This window comes from Hyperolius riggenbachi, chromosome 3 (assembly GCF_040937935.1).
Source record: "Hyperolius riggenbachi isolate aHypRig1 chromosome 3, aHypRig1.pri, whole genome shotgun sequence".
Taxonomy (NCBI): Eukaryota; Metazoa; Chordata; class Amphibia; order Anura; family Hyperoliidae; genus Hyperolius; species Hyperolius riggenbachi.
Genome location: NC_090648.1, coordinates 342,054,270 through 342,076,030, shown reverse-complemented (window position 1 = coordinate 342,076,030; position 21,761 = coordinate 342,054,270). Strand labels below are relative to the sequence as shown.

Sequence of the window (21,761 nt, the reverse complement as noted above, 5' to 3'; positions counted from 1 at the left end):
CCTGTTTATCAGAGCAGTATGGAAGAATAGATTGCGCTGTGCCCATAAAACTCGCCTCTTTCACCCCTCTGGCCCACCCTTCTCTCCTATTTACCTCCTTCTCTGCCTCTCACATCTCGCACATGTGCACCTGCGCCAATTCACTATAGTCCTCAGCAGCGAGATCTGACAGACAGTAACAGGATAGGGCGTATCACCCGGCATCAATGACACCCGGCGTATAAGACGCCCCACTGACTTTTCAGAAGTTTTTCAAGGGTTAAAAAGTAGTCTTATACGCCAGAATCTACAGTATGTACTAATTATGTAAAATCTTTACTCACACCAATTTTAGATTCTTAAATTTATGAGAGGTGGTGAGATCTTTACTGCTGGAAGGTGCATCACTACAGATTTTTTTGTTTTGTTAACTGCGTATCCCAAAGTCAGTGAAAATAACACATACCAGAATGCTCTGGGAGGAGAATTCTGCATAGCTAAACAGCCTATGCTAAATTTCACTTGGAGGGCAGAATTACATACCAATACTGTATACAGCTACTGTATATATAGGAAGGGTTTCTGATGCTAAAACCAGGATAAATAATGTAAAAGTGGGTATCATGAATAATTGACTACATTCTATTGTATGTCACTACAGTACATCTTTAATATTTCAGTCAAGCCAAATGACCCCACAAATTCAAAACAAATAATCCCATTTGTCTCATAAGTACTCACAAACAGTAAATTTCGAAATAAGATTAACTATAGTGTTACAGTGCTGGTCACAAAGAGTTCATCTCTCAACAGTAGCAGGAGGTGGGTGGGGTCAGGTGATCTGTGCTTACTAAGACTAGCTGCTTCACACTCCTAGCTCCTCTCTAACCACCTCATGTGGGTGATGATAGGATGGAGAAGAAGTTTAAACTACAATCCTATGATTGTAGTTTAAACTTCTTCTCCAATCAAGCAGGATTGATCATACTGTCATACAATGTACAATATGAGTTTCATTTTGTATTTCTGTAATGACACTTTCAAGCATGCAATTATATAGTAAAGCAATCAATGCTGACCACATAATATGGAGTTTACGATGTACAAGCACTAATGTTCTGGGTCTTTTTTTGTTTTTATCCAGATCGACCTGGACCACCAGCGAGCGTAGTCATAGAAGAAGTGTGGGGAGAGAATGTTGCACTAGAATGGAAGCCACCAGCAGACAATGGCAATGCTGCAATCACAGGATACACTATACAAAAGGCAGACAAAAAGACAATGGTACGTTCAGTTTTATCTTTTCCATTTCACTGATATTCGCTAAAGGTGCATACACACATCAGATTTGTGCACACAACCCGTCACTTGGATGTCCAAACGACTGGTCGTTCGGACGTCAAATCGGGCGTGTGTACAGTCTGTCGTTCATGTGATAACACCGGACTTCTAGTCCAATTTGACGTCCAAAGGATAGGTCGTTTGCGCAAATCCGACGTGTGTAAGCACCTTAAATTGTGGCTTCATGTTCAGAAACCTACAACAGAATGTGGCAGGAAATTGTACTAGATGTGACCAAAAAGGCCAGTAGCTGTAAATGGAAGGGGTGTGGTCTGATGTGGGTGGTGTTAGGCCCGGTTCACATTAGCGTTCGCTATCCGGATTTTCCGGATCTGATCCGGACCGCATACTGTACAAACGGAACGTACGTTCCGCATAGCAATGTAAAGTCTATGCGGACGTTCACACGCTTCCGTTCCGTACGTACCAGAGCCGGATCGGATCCGGACTCTTTTCCAACATGCGCTATTTTTTGGCTCCGGATCTCCGGCCAACGCACCCGGACCGGAGCCGGACTGGAGCCTGACAGCACCATCCGGAACACAGAAACCAATGGGGAACGGAAGGCACAGAACACACTGCCTACAAAAACCTGACGTTCTACCCCACTTCCTATGCGTATGCAAGCGGCCATTTCGGATGGGGACACATGGGCCAAGCATGTCTGGAGTGGAGCAGCAGTGACAGACGTGCTGGAGCTGTTTGGCAGAATGTCGGAGGTGGAGGTGAGGCCTACAGCGGAGGAACCTGATTCTACACGTGCACCAGGTGCACCTTCTGCTGACCCCAACATTTTTTTCTTAAAATTTCGCTATTTTTTGCCCACGGATCCGAATGGCAGCCTGATGCATGCCTGATGCAAATAGACCGGATCCGGCTCGGAACCGTACGGTTCTGATCAGGATCAGGTCAGGATCAGGTCAGGATCCGATCAGGATCCAGTCCGTTTACTTGCCAAAACGCAAGTGTGAATGGGGCCTTAGTGTTTTATAGTACACTGTTTTTAATGTGTGACAAATTTTAGTCTAACATTTGAGGTTTCATGATACTGAGTTTTCCTGTGTTAACTATGCACTGAGGGATTTGTGCTCAAATACAACTCGGTGTGATCCTCAGACTGTCTAGATTGACGTGCATCTCTCATTTACTTACAGGACATTTTTTTTAAAGGACAACACTAACATTAAACAACTTTTTAAAGCTACCAGGTAACTAAACAAAAAAGTTATTTGTTTAATGATGGTTGTCCTTCAAGGTAAGTTTTGGCCTTTAACCCTTTCTGATCTATTGTTGGACTTAATCCGACAGTGGACGTTTCCTCCTAGTTCCTATGTTGGTCTATGTCTGACAATAAAATATATGGCTGCTGCTAGAGGCATCCTTACTTACTTGATCCAGTCCGGCACAGCATCAGTACCTTTTGGTCAAAGTGTCAAACTTCGTCCAACATTTTGATCACCACCACCGCTGGCCCCATGCTGCGCCACATAATATAAATATTGCGTGGTGCATGTGGGCTTCCCAATGCCTGCACCACTGCTGGGATCATAATCATCATTGTGCTACTCTGACACTTTGATCCCCTTTGGCACCAGACAGCCGGTGAATTCACCACCTTCAGCCTCCTGCGGAAAAGGGGCCTTCTAGTTCACTGACATTTTTCCATTCATTTATCATTTCACTGAGATTAGCTCACATCAATTTTTTGCTCCTTCCACAGCTATACATATACATGCATAAACCAAGTATTGCCTTGCACTTGACCTGATGTTCATAGTAAATGAAGGTTCAATTAAATGCACTTTCCTTTAGTAAATTTAGTACATCACTGTGGCGCAACCACAAGAATCACATCCAAACAAAGGGAGTGATGTGAAAACTACCAGCAGACGGTGGTGGTAATCTAACACAGAACTCTAGTATGTTCCTATGCTCTTTATTTACTGGCTGCACTTAAAAGCTATATGTATTTTTGCAACCTATGTAATGGTAAGTTACCTCTGAACACTGAGCTGTCCCATTAGAACATGTGAGAATTTCACACAAGGTCATTTGGCTATACAATGCTTAAAAAACATCTCCCTTAAAAGCTGCTTCTGTACTAGGGCGGGCCTAAGACACACTGCAAAGTCAAAGATTTCTACAGGACAATGCCGTCCTTAACAACCTCAGATCAAACATACATGTGACAACCTAGGTCTGGAATAAGATATTAACTAGTGCCATGATTAAAATCTTACCTCAGTTTCATTGCTATGGCAAAAAAAATAGTTTATGAATAATAATACTATATATTGCAGTGCACCATCACTGTATTTAATGGAAAATATCTCAAAAAGAGCAGTACATGTCTATTGTATATTATGTTTTATCTACAGGAATGGTTCACAGTGCTGGAACACTATCACAGAACTAGTGCCACCATCTCAGACCTGGTGATCGGAAATGAGTACTATTTCCGTGTTTTCTCTGAGAATATGTGCGGCCTCAGCGAATCAGCAACCAAGACTCCAAACAGTGCACTTATTGAGAAGGAAGGTTGGATATTTCATTTTACATATTATTTACTGTAAAGTTAGATCTTTGTGTTATCTCATCTGCTGTATACATATTCCTGTATATAATTATTACGTAGGAAGTTACTGCATTGCTATTGTGATAAAAACTGATAAGGAACTTTATCCATATCCAGTCTTTGGGTTCCTCATTAGGAGCTTGCAGGTGCTCACACACTCAGCCACACAGGTATACAACCAATAGAAAGCAATCTGTTGTTTTTCCTGAATTCCTGCCTCTTTAAACAGGAACTCCAGTGAAAATAATGTAATAAAAATAGTGCTTCATTTTTACAATAATTATGTATAAATGATTTAGTCAGTGTTTGCACATTGTAAAATCTTTTAAATCCCTGATTTACATTCTGACATTTATTACATGGTGACATTTTTACTGATGGCAGGTGATGTGGCTGCTGCATGCTCTTTTTGGCAGTTGTAAACAGCTGTAAACAGCTATTTCCCACAATGCAACTAGGTTCCCAGACAGGAAACTGCCAGGAGTACCACGGTCCTCAGAGTTTCTTGTGGGAGGGGTTTCACCATAATATCAGTCATACAGCACCCCCTGATGGTCTGTTTGTGAAAAGGAATAGATTTCTCATGTAAAAGGGGGTATCAGCTACTGATTGGGATAAAGTTCAATTCTTGGTCGGAGTTTCTCTTTAAGGTCCCAAGATTATAAACCAATAATCCAATCGTTTTACAATATGTTGAACAGATTTTAATGGTTTGATGCAAAAACATGGGCTAAGCGTAAGCAAATTCTGATGTACTGCATTGTTCTGTTGTGTTTATTTTTTTTAAATTTAAACTTCTGCTATATTTTATAGGAAAACCTTATAAACGTCCAGAATATTCAGATTTTGACTTCACTGAAGCACCACTGTTTACCCACCCATTAGTTAATACAGTAGCCATTGCTGGATACAATGCTACGTTAAACTGCAGTGTTCGTGGAAACCCAAAAGTAAGTCCTAACACAATGCACTAGCTCTAATGGTTGGAATTAATTTTTATGTAGACTTACAACTGAAGTTTTGTTGCAGAATAATAATAATTTTATCACACTTTTTTCACAATATCCTAGGTTTAAATTGCAGAAGTTTACTTCAAGGTTACTAAAAAGAGCACATACACCCAAGAATTGAACTTTGCATACATCATTTTAAATCAGCAGTGCTAATGTTTACACATATTTTTCTGTCATTTTATTTGCCTTTTGTCAGGCTGGCAATTGAGGACAGTGTATAATGCTGATCCAAAGTTCCATTTGGAGATAAAAGCCCTCCATTTGATTTGGTGAGGTCAAAAACACTTAGATGCAATTATTCCTAATTTTTTCTGGAATTTCCTTTCATTTTGGCATGCAATTCTTTGTATACTAATGTTGTAGAGACTACTTACGGTAAGTCTTATGATAAAGTGCGGTATTTAGCATGGTTAAATTTGACAATGGTTTCTGCAATCAATCCTGGCTATGCTCAATCAAGGGAATCTAATACTCAATTGGTTGGTTAGTAGGGTGAGAAACATGTGTTGTGGATGTTAAACAACAACAAACTACATGCTAAAACAGGGACATAGGCTAAACAAATGCTGTGAAAATGAAAATAAAGTGAATTAGTGTGTGAAACCACCTATCACCGTAAGAATCAACTGCAAAACTTGGGGGGTGGAAAGGGAAGGGACAAGGTCCACTTTTACAAGGAAATCCAGAATTGTCTTATTGCAGTCCATATATTTGGAATGGCTGATTGTTTCGACATGCAATTTTCAATGCAGTTACTATATCACACATTTGTCATATGCATAGATTTAATTGCCCACGTTCATCACATGGGTACTTTAAACAGAATGTGCTAAACTCATGTTGTCTTTATCTATCATTACATTTTGTTCAAAGTTCGAATACTAGAGAAAAACTTGAGATAATCATCTCAAGTATGTATTTATGTGTGACGGAAATAAACCTGGTATTTCATCTGTTACTGCTTTAGGTCTTAAATCATTTATTCTCCCACAAAGATGTGCTGTTCTGTGGATGTGGAGTGAGGCCTAGTTTACAGTGCTTAGTTGTGTTGCAGAATAATTCTGCATGTCAACTCACTTCCCAAACAATTCTATGGACCAGGAGATTGGACGTGGAAATCAATACAAAGCCTGAATGCAGCGAGTTTGAATAACGGGATCAGTTACAACCTAGTTCTGTGAACATGCCCATGGAATTGTATGGGCAGTGAAATGACATGCAGAATTATTCTGCAATGCAACTGAGCACTGTGATAAACAGGGCCTTAATCTATGTTTAAGAGGGTTGAACTTCAAATTCTTATGTAGAGTTAAATTACTTTTTGTTATTCATTGCAGCCTAAAATTACTTGGATGAAAAATAAAGTTGTTATTGATAATGATCCCAGATACAGAATGTTTAGCAACCAAAGTGTATGTACACTGGAGATACGTAAACCAAGCCCTTATGATGGTGGCACATATACCTGCAGGGCAGTCAACGACCTGGGTGAGGCTGAAGTTGACTGCAAGCTTGAAGTGAAAGGTAAGGTGACGTAATTTAACTTGAAGGACTTACATTTTAATAGACACATTAAAGGCAATGGAATTAATTAACGCCCTTATAAGCTAAAGAGCTAAAGAAGTATGTTAAACAACAGTAAATTGTTTATGTAAGTCAAAATTAGGATAGTAGAAACCATCCAGCCTTTACCAATTACCCTGCAGCAAAAAACGTAATTTTCTTAATATTATTATAAGCGATCTGGTGCTACAAAGACATTTAAGACTCCTACCATGTTCTAATCGTCGAATAAAAAAGAAACAAAACATCTTCAAAAAGTACTGATGATAGTAACCGACATTTGTCCGTCAGCCCTATGAGTGTATAGCTTTGAATGATGAGCATTAGCTGCAAGAACCTTCCAATGCATTTGCCCATTTTATTAGCAACAACTCCTTATCATTATCTTAATGTATCATTAGTCATTTGCAAAAAAGGATATTTAAAGATTTTTTTTTGTTTGTTTTTTACGTACACGTAGAAACCAAATTTAACCCAAAAACATTTTCTTTCTATTATAAGATAGACTTATTACTGGCAAAATCACATACAATTGTATTTTTATTTACCCAAACCATTGCTGATTAAAACAAGTTGAAATATAATATATAATATATTTACTACCTTGATGCCTTTTTGTTTGTAGGAAGCTTAAAGGATTAAGTAAGTAACATAAGTATGATATTCTACTTGGACTGGAATGACAAGTTACATTATTATTTGCAAACGTTTTGTGCCATTAAAGATAAGGTATAGATTTAGGTAATAATCTATGAAGAAGAAAAATCAACCTTTTGAATACATCGCGGAGCATTTGTGCGAAACATTTTAGAGTTTCTCTTATTATAGGTAATGTCTATTTAATATTTTGCCCATTTCATTCAAATAAAGGGCTTGATTCACAAAGCCATGATAACCCTTATCAAGGTCGCGCTAACGCTATAACGCATGTAACGTTTTTCGCGTGCAAACGCAAATTTGCGCACAAAATCTCGTCCGGTTTCACTTGAAAACGGTTGCAATTTTGCGTGCAAATTCATGTTTGCGTGCAAAACGTTACACGCGTTATAGCGTGTGCAAAACGCTAGCGCAACCGTGATAGGAGTTATCACTGCTTTGTGAATCAAGCCCAAATAGTATTTATGATATTGGAGAAAAAAATGTGTTGCAAAGAGTGTGAGTAGAAATTGGTCACATACCTATTTATTTATTCATTTTTAGCTTCCTGTAGTGTTTAATGTGAAGTCACAACTTTCTGTTCACTTTTTACTTTAAGTAACGTTAACAAATAAGGAAAACAACAATGAAAAAATCCAAACATCTATTAGTAAATTCTTCACCTGCTGTAATCTACACCTTGGCCCTTATCCATTTGACTTTTCTCTTGAGTTTTCTACCAGGAGATTATTTTTTAAATTATCTTTACAGAATAAATTTTCAGGACTAAGCAATTCATAAATATACAAAAAAATAGAAAAACATAATAACAAACATATTTTGAGTGTTTTTCTTGCTTGCTGGGGGCTTACACCTATTTGATTGATAAAGTGTGAAAACATCAGCTGTGAAAAAGCTCAGGAGAAAAGTTCATTAATTTAGGGCCCATGAATAAATAGTACTGTAAAAATGGAAATCTGGAGCCATATTGTCATGGAGAGATTTTCTAAATTGCATAGCTAATCATAAATATTTGTTTTTATATTCTGGGTATATTTATGTTAACAAAAATAAAAATATATAAAAATCCACACTTGACAGTTAATTGTCTGAAGGGCCATTTGGTTCTAATCATGGAGATTCAATATATTTAGTAAAGAGTCTCTCTTATTGATACTATCAATCCATTTTTACAGTTATTCAATAAAATGATTGTACAGAAAAATCAAATCAAACTTTTCAATCAACAAATTTCAATCAGTTTTGTAGAAAAAATGTTTTATTTGAGCTATCTATGAAATCGATGTATAAGAAATAAAAAATATAAAAAAATTAGACCGTGGCCATACAAGGTTTGATTCCTCTTTTTTTTTTACTTTTTTAACCCTCCTGGCGGCATGAAAAATTCCGCCAGGAAGCAGCGCAGCAGTTTTTTTAATTTTTTTTAAATCATGTAGCGAGCCCAGGGCTCGCTACATGATAGCCGCTGCTTAGTGGCATCCCCCTGCCCTCTTCGATCGCCTTCGGCGATCTCCGATCAGGAAATCCCGTTCAAAGAACGGGATTTCCTGGAGGGCTTCCCCGTCGCCATGGCGATGGGGCGGGATGACGTCAGCGACGTCGTGACGTCATTGGGAGTCCCGATCCACCCCTTGGCGCTGCCTGGCACTGATTGGCCAGGCAGCGCACGGGGTCTGGGGGGGGGGGCCGCGCGCCGCAACGGATAGCGGCAATCGGGCGCAGGCCGGCGGCGATCAGTGTGCTGGCGCAGCTAGCAAAGTGCTAGCTGTGTCCAGCAAAAAAAAAAATTAAGAAAATGGGCCCAGCAGGGCCGGAGAAAACCTCCTGCGCGGCCTACCCCGAACGTAGTTCGGGGTTACCGCCAGGAAGGTTAACCAATCAATGAAAATTTCCACCATACCCAATGAGGCATTTTATTGATTCATTAGTTAAATAAATAATACAATTGGGTAAGAATTGTTAAATGAAAGAAACTTTAATTAGAAAATTATGCCGTATAAACATAAAAATCAAACCGTTTGGTTGTATTTTTTATGGTTACCCTTACATGTGGTTTTTAATATTTAGCCTTTTATATGTCACAAAGAACCAGGAATCCCCAAATGGTTTAACCTCAGGTTGCTCTCATAAGCTTTGCATTAGTGAGTCCAGAATTAGGGACTAGACTTCATCCACTGGTTCTACAGTTAATTCACCAAACCATCTGTCTACATAACAAGTGCCAATTTAACATTGGGAAAGATACAGTGCACAGATCATTGGTCCTTATGTTATTTTGAATGCCGTTGCTGAAGCTAGTTGTTGTTCAGATCATGTATTCCATCTAGCAATCCATCTGCCTAATGAGTTAGATATCTCTAGTGATGATTGTAAGAAAACCAGTCATGACAAATGTTCTGATTCTACAGGGTCAATAGGCGGAGAACATTTCGGCTTGTGGAAACAGAAGCAGGTTTATCACACAGATCCTACACTCAATGACACTTTCCATTGATATAATCCCTGCTAGCCTTTACCTATGTATTGCATGCACAACCAACATTTGTAATCTCAGATTAGATTGCAAATCTTATTTCATGGTAAATCATACGTATACCAGAGTATGTTATTTGACCATGAAAAAGAAAATAACTGAATAAAATGCTTCATATCATTCAGTAAAAATATACATATGTAGATAGCAGTAGTATTAATAAATGGACAATGGCATCTGTGCACACCTATGAATAAAGTGGTCCTGCAGGGGATGATCCTTGCAAGTGAATCCACTCTTTTACCATGAAACAGCACAAATATTGTTTCTTACCCTGAACATCATTTCATCCTGCTGCACAAAAATTCTGCAGTTCAAATCCAGTAATGAGAAGTCCAGTGAAAGCTGAACTTGCAGGCTCCCACATGATTGCTCCTCAGCCTTTGCTTATGATGACTTCATGAGCCATTACACAGGAGGGGGTGAGGAATGGCCACATGAGAGTTGGTAACCAGCAGGAAGATTGCTATTTTATGTTTAAATCAGGGTAATAAACAACATTTATGTTTTTACTTAACACTTCTGTGTCAGGATATAATAATTAATTCATATGCATGGATAAGTTACAGGGTTCCTTTAAGATACAAAGCTGGAAAACGTCAATAATCATGCAAATGTGAAAGAAAGGATTGCAATTACCTCAGTGCAAAATAACAAGCAAAGTCTGAGAATCGGTGTAGCCAGGAGATTGTAAAACTCACAGTACCTTATCCTGTAGTAACCAAACCTCCAGAGAACCGTGCTCAAACTGCACCAAAGATGTAAAAACTTGATGTAATCCCGACATCCAGTGGGCCACTTGCAGCTAAATTTGCAGCAAGGCTCCACTCTGCGAGCTTTAGGGAAAACACCAACTGCCTTGACTCCCCGATCAGGTGACCTCTCCAACTTCCTGCTTACGCCGTTGTGAGTTCCATGGTGGTTTCTTCCTCTCTGTTAAGCCAGTGAAAGCACTGGTTGCTTCCTGGCTAGAGGAGATAAAATGGAACAATAGTGCACTTACTAGAAAACTTCTTGTTTATTTGCACATAACAAAAGTAGCCCCTGACGAAGACATTACGCCGAAACTCAAGTCCGGAAGTGAAGGCTACTTTTGTAGCATTAGCTGGAAGCCAAACTATGTATTTCCCCAGAGTCCTTGGTGGCCTGAAGAGGAAATAGTAATTAACGCGCTGGGACTTTTGCAGAAGCAGGGTGAGTTGTTTTTCAGCTTCACCCTGCGCCCAACTTTTCCAGTGGCGCTTTTGCATGTTTGTGTGCACAAGAGCTAATGTCCATCATACTGCAAGCATTCAACAGTCATGGTGGCACTTGTCCATTTATTTACTACAGCTATTATAACAACATGTGTGTATGCTTTATAAACTATATAACTGTAAATGGTAATCCTAATTTAAACCCAGTCCTCAGCAATTTCTAAATACCATGTACATAGCTGATCTATGGTCTATACATGACCCCTATGTCACAATTCTAATTTCTCCATATATATATATTATATATTATGTGTGTTTCTTTGTGTGTGTGTCCATATATAAATATATATATATGTCATAAGTTCAAGGCCACCTACCTTCACTAAAGTTAACCAATAAAATGCTTATTTGAACTATGGCAGAGGCATATCTGCTGGTATGTGTGTTTGAATATGTTCAGCTATTAATTGTATGTGTGAAACATTGTTGAACTCCTCTCTTCATTGTACGCCAATATCCGCCACATTTTACTAAATGTTTAAACCATCATCATGACATCACTTCCTGCTCAGTTTGGTAATAATGTGTTCTTCCAGTGCTCATTACTTTTCTTTCTCTTTCCCTTAGTTGCACAATAAGGATTATTGAATGTGTATTGTCATCTAAGGTAAGCTTTCATATGGACGTGTCATATGAAGCTTATGTATTTCCATGCAAAATACTTGTCTGTCTATAAATTAATTAACCATGGTATGTTCACCACCTAGCTTTCCATCTTCTTCAGATAAGTCATCTAACAATCATACTGTTTTATGTCACTTACTATTGCTCCTCTCACCATTCCTGTTCATTTTCTTTAGGCTCCAGCCAGAGTTAGACATAGCTCTTGGTATCATAACTTCCAACTGTAATCATATATCATGGAGAACACATTGCCATTAGGATGGTTGTTTTAAACAGCTTTGATACATTGTTCTTTCACAGCACAATAGGTCTGTTCTGCTGGTTGTACAGCTAAGAATGGTACAATGTTACTGCCATGGTCATAACAATATCCACTGCTACCTCCACGACAATGGGGGAGCCTGGGGGCTAAAGGGGCTTGTCACTTTCTATCACCACTTTATGTATAGCAATGCAGCACACACATGCTTATGCTCCGCCCTCTTCACCCTGCAGTGTGTGAACGCGCACTAGCGTTTTTCTGTAAGGCCCCTAAGTGCTCATCCACACTGCATGCATCTTGTGCTTTAAAATGCAGCGCACAGGAACACACAATATAGTGTGAATGGTACCATGAAAGTCTATAGACTTTCATGCTACCTGGGTTACGGACAGTATGTGCGGTGGGTCATGACGAACAGCACCGCACCGCACATAAGTGTGATGAGTGAATAGGTGTGACCAATGAGTTCTGCCCACTGAGGTTAAAATGGGTGCAGTATCTTCAAACAAGATATTTAGTTTGAAGACGCTAACCGGTTGAAAGGCATCAGCTTTTCATCTGTGACCCTCTGTTCAGTTAGCGTGTAATCAACTTGTACGTTGCTCTGTTTGGTGGAACATGCAGAACGGATCTGTTCTAATGGAGCAATGTGAATGGATTCTATTGATTAGCATAGGATTAATTGTGTAGGATTAATTCAACTCTGTTAGGATCTGGTCCGTTTAGTTCCGCTAAATGGACCGTTTTCAATGCCAGCGTGAACCAGGCCTAACTCGACTCTCACTATCCATACCCCGTGGCATGTTGTTCTCAGAGACACACAGCAACGTGGAGAGGAGAACAGACACTTTGCAGGACAGCCTTCCCTCTACATGAGATACCATGCAAGAAGGGAAGGGGAGACAAGTAGTAGATAGTACAGAAAGGAAGTCACAAAACTGCAGCAATTAGAGCAACAATAGCTGTGGGCAGTGCAGTACAGAACTTGGTAGCAGAGCAGCTGTTTCATAGCTATTTCTCCATGCCTGTGCTCACCTTCTATTTTTCAAGCAGGGGCGTAGCAATAGGGGGTGCAGAGGTTGTGACTGCATCAGGGCCCTTGGGCTAGATGGGCCCCGAGGGGCCTTCCCTCAACTGCAGTATTAGCTTTCTATTGGTCCTGTCCTCATAATAATAACTTCTATATGTACTTTGAATAGTGGTGATCATTAACAAGCTGCTCCCCATTCCCTTCTTGCACCTCTGACACTGTAGTTGCCATTGGCAGGTTTTGGTGCGCCATATCCATTTTTATGTATATAGTGTTTGGGGGCCCCATTGTAAAACTTGCATCAGAGCCCAGAGCTCCTTAGCTACGCCACTGTCTCCTGCTTTGCTCTGCTGTGTCAGTGTCAAAGAGAAGGAAAGGGGTGGAATGATGCTCAGAGCATGTACAAAATATTCCAGGAGGAGGAGGACAGCGCCGCACAGATAGGTAATTATGGAACAGCTGATCTGCCGAAAGCTGCAAAGCCACCCCAGCTCTTCCCCCAGCCTAGTCCTGGGCCTATGTGGAATTCCCACAAATCTGGCCATGACAGAACAACATATTGGGCTCTATTCACAATCATTTTCTGCATGCGGAAAATGGTCAGTGAATGTGGAAAAAATGCGGAAATTATCACTGCCGATAATATAGTGGTTAAAAATCCATTACCACGTGTGTGATTGTGACTAGAGCCCAATGTGTTTAAATAACTAAGCTCCTAGTGTAGTGTGTCAATTTCTCTGAAATATAGTGACATAGTATAATTAAACATGTCATGTAATACTAACAGAAAATTGGTTTTATCTAATCCATTGTGAAAGTGAAATTATCAGTATGTAACACATACATGATGGATATGTAACCTACAGTACATGTTACATAGATAGGATGATGCTTTAACACAAAGGTCATTGTTAATGTTTTATCTTTATGTGACATGTACATACTGGAATTCACATTCATAGTACATGTTATATGGATATGCAGGTGGCATCATATACATGTACAAATGTAATCATGTAATCACTTCAATGTGACATACATGAGATAATAAACTCCTCAACAATACATGAACCATAGACATCATAGATGTTCCATATACACATACACAGTCATTTACCCACATACAATATATGTTTCCTCACTTTCTGGTCTTGGAGTCATACATTCTCCTTAATACAGATTGTATAAGTACAGGAATTCTGATGTTATTTGTTGCTTACTTCTTCCTAGGTGTTATACTTATTATACTTTGTGTTTTTGGCTCTGCCTATCTTCAACTGTCCGAATTTAAAGAGAGACTGTAAAAAAAAAAAAAACACGACCTGAGGGATACTTAGCTCGGAAAGGAGAAGCCTCTGGATCTTAATGAGGCTTCCCCCATCCTTCTAAGCCTCAGGTGTTGGCTCCCCCAACACCACAGCTGACAAGAAGGCAATAGTTACCTTTCCCAGTTCCAGCTCAAGCACAGTAGCGGGTTTCTGATCGAGTTCAGGCAAAAATAGCTGATGCGAGTTGCAGTAGTGCGGACCCGATCGGGCTAGATTATTACCACCTGAGCCCGATCGGAAAGCTCGAAAATATCGTGGTAGGTAGGTATTACCTCCCCGGTGTTCGGGGCAGCACAGGAGGACGGAGAAGCCTCATTTGGATCAAGAGGCTTCCCCCTCCCAAGGTAAGTTTCCCCCTGGGGGGTGAGGGGGGTTCTTGCAAGTTTTCTTTAATACAGAGAATGAAATGCTAACAATTCTTGACCGATACCACTAATATGTTATCTTATCACACCTCAGCCAGCTTCTGTCTAGGACTGACTAAGGACCACTTTATTGCCCAAGAATCGCCTTCCCATTAATTTCTGCATTTTTGTCTTGCTGTCCATAGTCACAAATAAAATAAGTAAACAAACTCAAGTCACTTGTCATGGAAAAAGCGGATAATCAGTAAAGAACCAGCTCAGTTTTGAGGCTGTACAAACTGGGATTAGGGTCAAGAAGGAAAATAAAGTATACACATACAATAAGAATCAACATTTCACGATAACTATTTCTACTAATAACAGGCTGGATTTCAGCCTGGACACATTGAGGCCAATACTATACTTCAATTTCTGAAGATGTGTTTTATTCATCTGTGAAATTCTCCTTTTTATTTATTAAAACACCACTTAATTTGGTTTTTAAATTGCGTGTTTTTAGCATACATCAGATGACAAGAGCTGTATGTGCAGATTCCTTACTTTTTATATAATTTTGTTCACAATCAAAAGGTAGGCCTCAGCAAATACACAAAATACTTGCTGCCATCTAGTGGCCAAAATGCTAACTGCAGGACAAATAAAAACAAACATGAATGAGTGCATATCAGGAAAATTATTGGGCAAACTGCAGCCTATCCTGATTCCTAAGTCCTCTTCCAAGCCAAAATGCTAACTGCATAACAAATAAAAACAAACATGAATATATTTTTGTCTGCATATCAGGGAGTTAAAGTGGATCCGAGATAAACTTTTACTCATTGCATAATTGGGTTCCTTTCATACAGTTTATAGGGCATTCCTCAAGCCAAATACTTTTTTTTGTTTTTGTTTTATTACTCTAATTCCTTATGAACTAAACAAGCCTCTCCCACAGCTTTTCAGAGTGCCTTGGCATTTTCAGACAGTAGCAAGGGCTTACAGGAGCTCAGTCTGGGCAGGAGGAGGGGGAGGTGTTACTAACCATTGATTTCAGAGGCCGAGGAGGGAGGAGGAGAGGGGACTGAATTTACACACAGGCAAGCTGATAGCATCACCAGCCCTTAGCCTGTGACAATGTGACAAACACAACATGGCTGCCCTCATTGTATCACAGGAATAAATAATCATAAACCTTTGCAGCTAGATATGCTGTGTAAACTATCTAAACTTTAGATAAGATATTTGGACAAGTTACTTGTTATAGTTAGTTTTTCATCTTCGATCCGCTTTAATTGGGCAAACAGCAGCCTATCTTGATCCCCAAGTCCTCTTCCAAGCCATTGTGCTGATAATAGCTACACTTCTTCCAAGGAAAACTGGGAATGTGCTACACTTTTACAGCTGTCTTGACACATCATTAGTGTCACTGAGGGTAGCTGGATGCACATTCATGGTAATTCTTCCTAGTGATGCTGAATATTGTTCTATATTTACTCTTTTGGATTTCATTTTTGACTCATAATGAATATTTTATTTGCATACCAGCTATTAGAAAATATGAATCTACTGAAAATAGGAGAATCTCCAAGCCCGGCAAGTCCTAACTTTGCAATCCTCTGGTTTATAGGTGGGGTGACATTTTTCCGCCTCCTAATGCAAGGTGTGCCGCTGTCCATCATCGATTCTTACTTGCGAGACCTGAATGCCAGTAAGCAGAAGGAAGCATGAGCAAGTCCAGGAAGCCAGCTGCTTTACTATCACATTGAATCTGAATGCCAGTGTTACATTATTTGATCTTGAAGCTGCATTGATAAAGCTGTAGTATTTTTGTGTCTGTTGTCTTGACATGTTTGTACCAAATAAGATTAATGCATGAGTTGGCCTGGGTAGGGATGAATGAGCTTAAAGTTTGGCTTGGGGCTTTTATACAAGACGCAGTATGGACAACTGATATCCCCACTTGAAGCAGCAAAATACTTGACTTGTAAGAAGGAAAATGCATTGGATTAAACTTTCTTTTGTGGTTTATTTGGTTGGCTTCTATGTCAATGCTATATAGCAAAGATTTCATGCAATGGATTTGTTAGTGTTTTCTTTCTCCAAATAAGAACAATCAAGCATATCTCTATGTAGGTGAAACTGTTGGAGATAAACAAAATACTGTGTAATTCAGTCAATGTACAATAAAAAAAATGATCCTCTGTGTACAGAATTCTTGTATTTTTTTTTTTGTCTGTGAAATATGTATACATTGTTTTCCACTTCCCTAAGGGGTGGTTCACATCCATGCAAGGATAATCTCACTTTAAAATTTCCAAGCACGCTTGGAAATAAGATAAAACAATGAATATGCAGCAGTAAAGATTAACTTCTATCCAAGTCCTGTGAAAGAATTAGGAGCAAATTATTTTATGGCCTCTTCATGTTCACACTAAATTTATCTGAAGAGATTTCACTGGCCCATGTACAAAGAATTTAAACAACAAAACAACTTTTGTTGTAAAGTAAACAAATACAACAAAAGGATTTATACTTATCTGGGGCTTTCTGCAGCCCCCTGTAGTCTGTGGGCTCCCTCTGTGTCCATCCGGTCCCATCTGTTCTTCTGCTGTCAGCTCCAGTAGTCGCTGATTCCTGTGCATGCATGGCTCTTGCCACACGCGTCCTCGGTCGGAAGCATTCTGTGTAGGTAGTTAACCACTTGCCGACCAGGGGTGATTTGCCTGATCTGTGCTGCGTGGGCTCTCCAGCCCGCAGCACAGATCAGTATTATGCCAGGGCGATCAGACTTCCCCCCCCCCCTTTTTTCCCCACTAGGGGGATGTCCTGCCGGGGGGGTCTGATCGCCGCCGGCCATCTGCGTTTTGCGAGGGGGGCTCCTCAAAGCCCCCCTCTGCAGCCATTTCCGCCCTCTGCCTCCTTACCTCCCTCCCTCTCTCCGTAATGCGCAGGACGGAGTTCCGTCCTGCGCATTGAAGGATAGGCTTCCGCCTATCAGATGCCGGCGATCCCTGGCCAATCAGAGGCCGGGGATCGCCGATATGCCCTACGGCGCTGCTGCGCAGCAGCGCCGTGTGATGTAAACAGCGGGGATTTCTTCCCCACGTGTTTACATTTTGCCGGCGAGCCGCGATCGGCGGCTCTCCGGCTGTTCACGGAGACACCCTCCGTGAACTGACATGGAAAGACCGTTTCCATGGTAACCCGCAGACGACCAGTTTACGCCGATCGGCGTTAGCTGGTCGTCAAGAGGTTAAGATTTGTAACTGTGCAGGCATAGAATGCTTCCAGCCACAGGAGTGAAACCATGGAGGCGCATGGCCAGGGCCACACATGCGCAGTAGTCCCTGACATGCACAGTCGGAGACTTCATCAGGGCTTATTGCGGTGGGACAGATGGAAAACTACAGACTACAGGGGGCTGGAGAAAGCCCCAGGTAAGTATTGTCTCAGATAAACTTTGAAAAGAAGAAGAAAAACCATCCCACAGAAATCAGCTATGGGGAAGAAGTAACAGTGAGAACATACTGTGGCAAGCATGTTTGTTACTTCAGGATGCAATAATGCCACAATTATTTACAATCAGAGAAAACCTAAATTGAAAATACATTCAAGAAATACTGGTAATTTAATTGTATGTGTAGTGGAAATGGTATTCATTGTTATTTTCAATATGAAGAGTTACATTTTAACTGTGAAGTGTGCAGTGCCACAATGTCAGAGTGATGGGAAATCTGGTTCACACGGCTCATAAAAAAAGCATATGACTTGCTTTTGCGCAGGGCTGGGCCGAGGCATAGGCTGGAGAGGCTCCAGCCTCAGGGCGCAGTGTAGGAGGGGGCGCAGAATTCATTCAGCTGTCATTCCTAATTGTGTTTGAAGCAGAAAGAAATAAGAAAAGGGGATACATGGCAGTGACTGCAAGCCATATAACTAGATATTAAGGTGTTGGGGAGGTTGTGGGCCCTGTGGCGCCTCTTAGTCTAATAGCAATCAGTGTGTGACGGCTGGGGTGGGAGGGATGGAGAGGCGCACTTTGGTGTCTCAGCCTTGGGTGCTGGAGGACCTTGTCCCGGCTCTGCTTTTGCGCTCAATAGCACTCTCTTGTTATCAGGGTTGTTTGCACAGCCATACATAAGTGTTTTCTTCTGATTTGATTTTCAGGAGAGCTGACAGTTGCAATCCACTGCCTCATTTGCATACATAAAGCACTGGTCTATTAAAGGGAACCTGAAATCAGAGGTATACGGAGGCTACCATCTTTATTCCCTTATAAATAAAGGCCTGGCTGTCATGCTGAGATTTTGGCTTTGTTTTTGACACTAGCAACAAGCATGCAGTCAGCGGAGTCAGACAAGATTCAAAATAGCTGATCTGCATGCTCATTCTGGGCCACTGACAAAGAATTAGAGGCAGAGAATCAGCATAGAAATCGGACAACTGGCATTGTTTATTAGAGAATGAAGATGGCAGGCTTCATATTCCTCTCACTTCGGGTGTCATTAAACTTTTGCGATAACAAAAAGTAAGTGCAGGCAAGTTCCAAGTAGGTATGGTATTTTATTTAACCCCCCTGACGGTCTATTAAAAACCGCCAGGGGGCAGCAGAGCAGTTTTGTTCTTTTTAAATCATGTAGCCCAGGGCTCGCTACATGATAGCCGCTGTGCAGCGGCATCCCCCCGCCCTCTTCGATCGCCTCTGGCGATCTCCGATCAGGAAATCCTGTTCAAAGAACGGGATTTCCTGGAGGGCTTCCCTCGTCGCCGGGCGGCATGACGTCACCGATGTCATCGACGTCGTGACGTCATTGGGAGACCCGATCTACCCCTCAGCGCCGCCTGGCACTGATTGGCCGAGCAGCGCACAGGGTGTGGGGGGGGGGTGGCACGGCGCGGCGAGCAATCGCCGCAGAGCGACAGCGATCAGAGGGCACACGCAGCTAGCAAAGAGCTAGCTAGGTGCTGCAAAAAAAAAAAAAATCAAAATCGGCCCAGCAGGGCCTGAGAAATCCCCCTGCGCGGCATAGCCCATGCTCAGCACGGGCTTACCGCCAGGGAGGTTAAGCAAAAAGTGGGGGGAAGGCTGCGCATCCCTAAACACATGCTGCAATTGAGTGGTTAATCGCATAGGCATATATCGCCTCTATTAGACTGAAAAATGCATGCTCTGCATCGAAAACAATGCTAACATTTATTACACTAGGAGGAACTTTCGCTTCCAATATGGTTTGCATGCAAAGTATAAAGTACTAGACACTTGCGCCACGGTGAGGCAAACCTCCGGGCAAGTGACCTAACCTAAATTTAAAACCTTGGGAGCAGCTAAGCAAAAAAAATGTGTAACTTACATTTTGTTGGACAGCGAGTAGAACACCAGCGCATACCACTAAGGCTGCATCTGAAATGACCACCGGCTCTCTCAAGGTATTTTGTTTAATTATGTTTTTTCTCATTATGGGGCTGAGTCCCAAAGCTTTTCTGTTGAATTATCTCTTACCTCTCCTTTTCAATTCACATTTGGTGACACTTTATCTCCCAAAAAAACCCCCACAAAAAGCCTTGAAAGTGTTCATGCTTTAAGTAAGCTTTGCTAAGTAGATATATAGTTGTAGGTTTCTTATTAAAAATATTTGACAAACCAGTTACAGTGTTCTCCCCAGGCTCTTTTATCCGGGTGCTCCACCCGGCTAGTTTTGGTGAGCACCCGGCTGTTATCGGCTCATCTCCACCCTAGCTGTAAGCAGAAACGTGCAGAGAAGCACTGTCCCTGCATTCTTTCATCTCGTCCCACCCGGCTACTATTTCTTGCCACCCGGCTGGAAAAAAATTCTGGGGAGAACACTGCAGTTAGATGCATTCAAAGGGAATGAGGGGGTTTTAAATTCACCTGCAGGGCATAAATACACCAATTAACACCAAAACATATATACACCACCAACTACCACTAAAACCTATATTTAAACCAACAACACTGTAATAAATGGCAAACGTTTACAGACACATATAGTATAAAGCTCTTTTGGTACACTACAACCAGCAGTGTATATCCATGCAATAATGTCTACCACTGCAACTCAGTAATTGTGATATAAATACCCACAATCTTAAAGGATACCACAACTGAAATGTGACATAATGAGATAGACATGTGTATGTACAGTGCCTAGCACACAGATAACTATGCTGTGTTCCTTTTTTTCTTTCTCTGCCTGAAAGAGGTAAATATCAGGTATGTAAGTGGCTGACTCAGTCCTGACTCAGACAGGAAGTGACTACAGTGTGACCCTCACTGATAAGAAATTCCCCCTTTTTACCTCTTTCTTGCTCTCAGAAGCCATTTTCTGCTCGAAAAGTGTTTTATAGTTGGAATTTCTTATCAGTGAGGGTCACACTGTAGTCACTTCCTATCTGAGTCAGGACTGAGTCAGCCACTTACATACCTGATATTTAACTCTTTCAGGCAGAGAAAGAAAAAAAGGAACACAGCATAGTTATCTGTGTGCTAGGCACTGTACATACCCATGTCTATCTCATTATGCCACATGTCAGTTGTGGTATCCTTTAAGATTAAATACACAAACACACATATATTTGACTTTCAAAACACTGCAAAATGGACTACGGGTATGTGTTACATGCAGGTAGACCTTATATCCCCAATCAGCAATCCACAGCAAGAACCGTACTGCCTGAAATCATCTCTCATGCTACACTCGATGCATCTTGCTTCTGCCTGACTGGCTCTTCCCAAAGGAATGTTACTGGTCTGGAATGGCTGCATCAAATGTAAAAACTGTGAAACGGCATAGTCCCCTATTCTCCGTTATTAACTGTAAAAAATCTGGGAGGTTGAACAGGTATGGTCTTCATGACGACTGTCAAAGCTCAGCTCAGTAATCTTCTAGTTCAGACTTTCACTTGTGAAACACACTGGAATTACAGAGACTCAGCAAACATCTGACATGGAAGAAAAAACTAGAAAAATACATAAGAGCAGATAAACAGAAGAGCACATAACACTGAGCATGCAGTGCCGCCTTGTGGTGGACTTTTAGCACACACAGTCTAAAGCATGAAAGCTGTTGCATATTCTAACAGAACTAGGGCTTTAAAGTATTTCTTAGTGCATACTGTGTGGATTATATTGTAATTTGAAACATTTTTGTGCATCACAAATCATCTTTTATATTAAGCCGAAACGTTACATAAGTTTAAATGACTTCACTTAGGCAGGCTGCCTCCTATGTGATACGATG

The 21,761-nt window shown here is 40.9% G+C and overlaps 1 protein-coding gene across 21 annotated transcripts in view; it reads left to right on the top strand.

The window, feature by feature from the left end:
- MYBPC1 (myosin binding protein C1) overlaps nt 1-16,717 on the top strand; it is a 169,304-nt gene extending 152,587 nt beyond the window's left edge. For 19 of the 21 annotated variants that reach the window (XM_068276948.1, XM_068276949.1, XM_068276945.1 and 16 more), the window contains 5 exons: nt 1,124-1,263; nt 3,699-3,858; nt 4,709-4,845; nt 6,246-6,432; nt 16,133-16,717. In XM_068276948.1, coding sequence (XP_068133049.1) covers nt 1,124-1,263; nt 3,699-3,858; nt 4,709-4,845; nt 6,246-6,432; nt 16,133-16,233 — 725 coding nt within the window. In that variant the 3' untranslated portion in view covers nt 16,234-16,717. Of the gene's footprint in view, nt 1-1,123; nt 1,264-3,698; nt 3,859-4,708; nt 4,846-6,245; nt 6,433-9,536; nt 9,581-11,484; nt 11,525-16,132 lie in introns of all 21 variants that reach the window. The other 2 variants (XM_068276947.1, XM_068276953.1) reach the window with 2 other exon arrangements.
- The last annotated feature ends 5,044 nt before the right edge of the window (nt 16,718-21,761 follow it).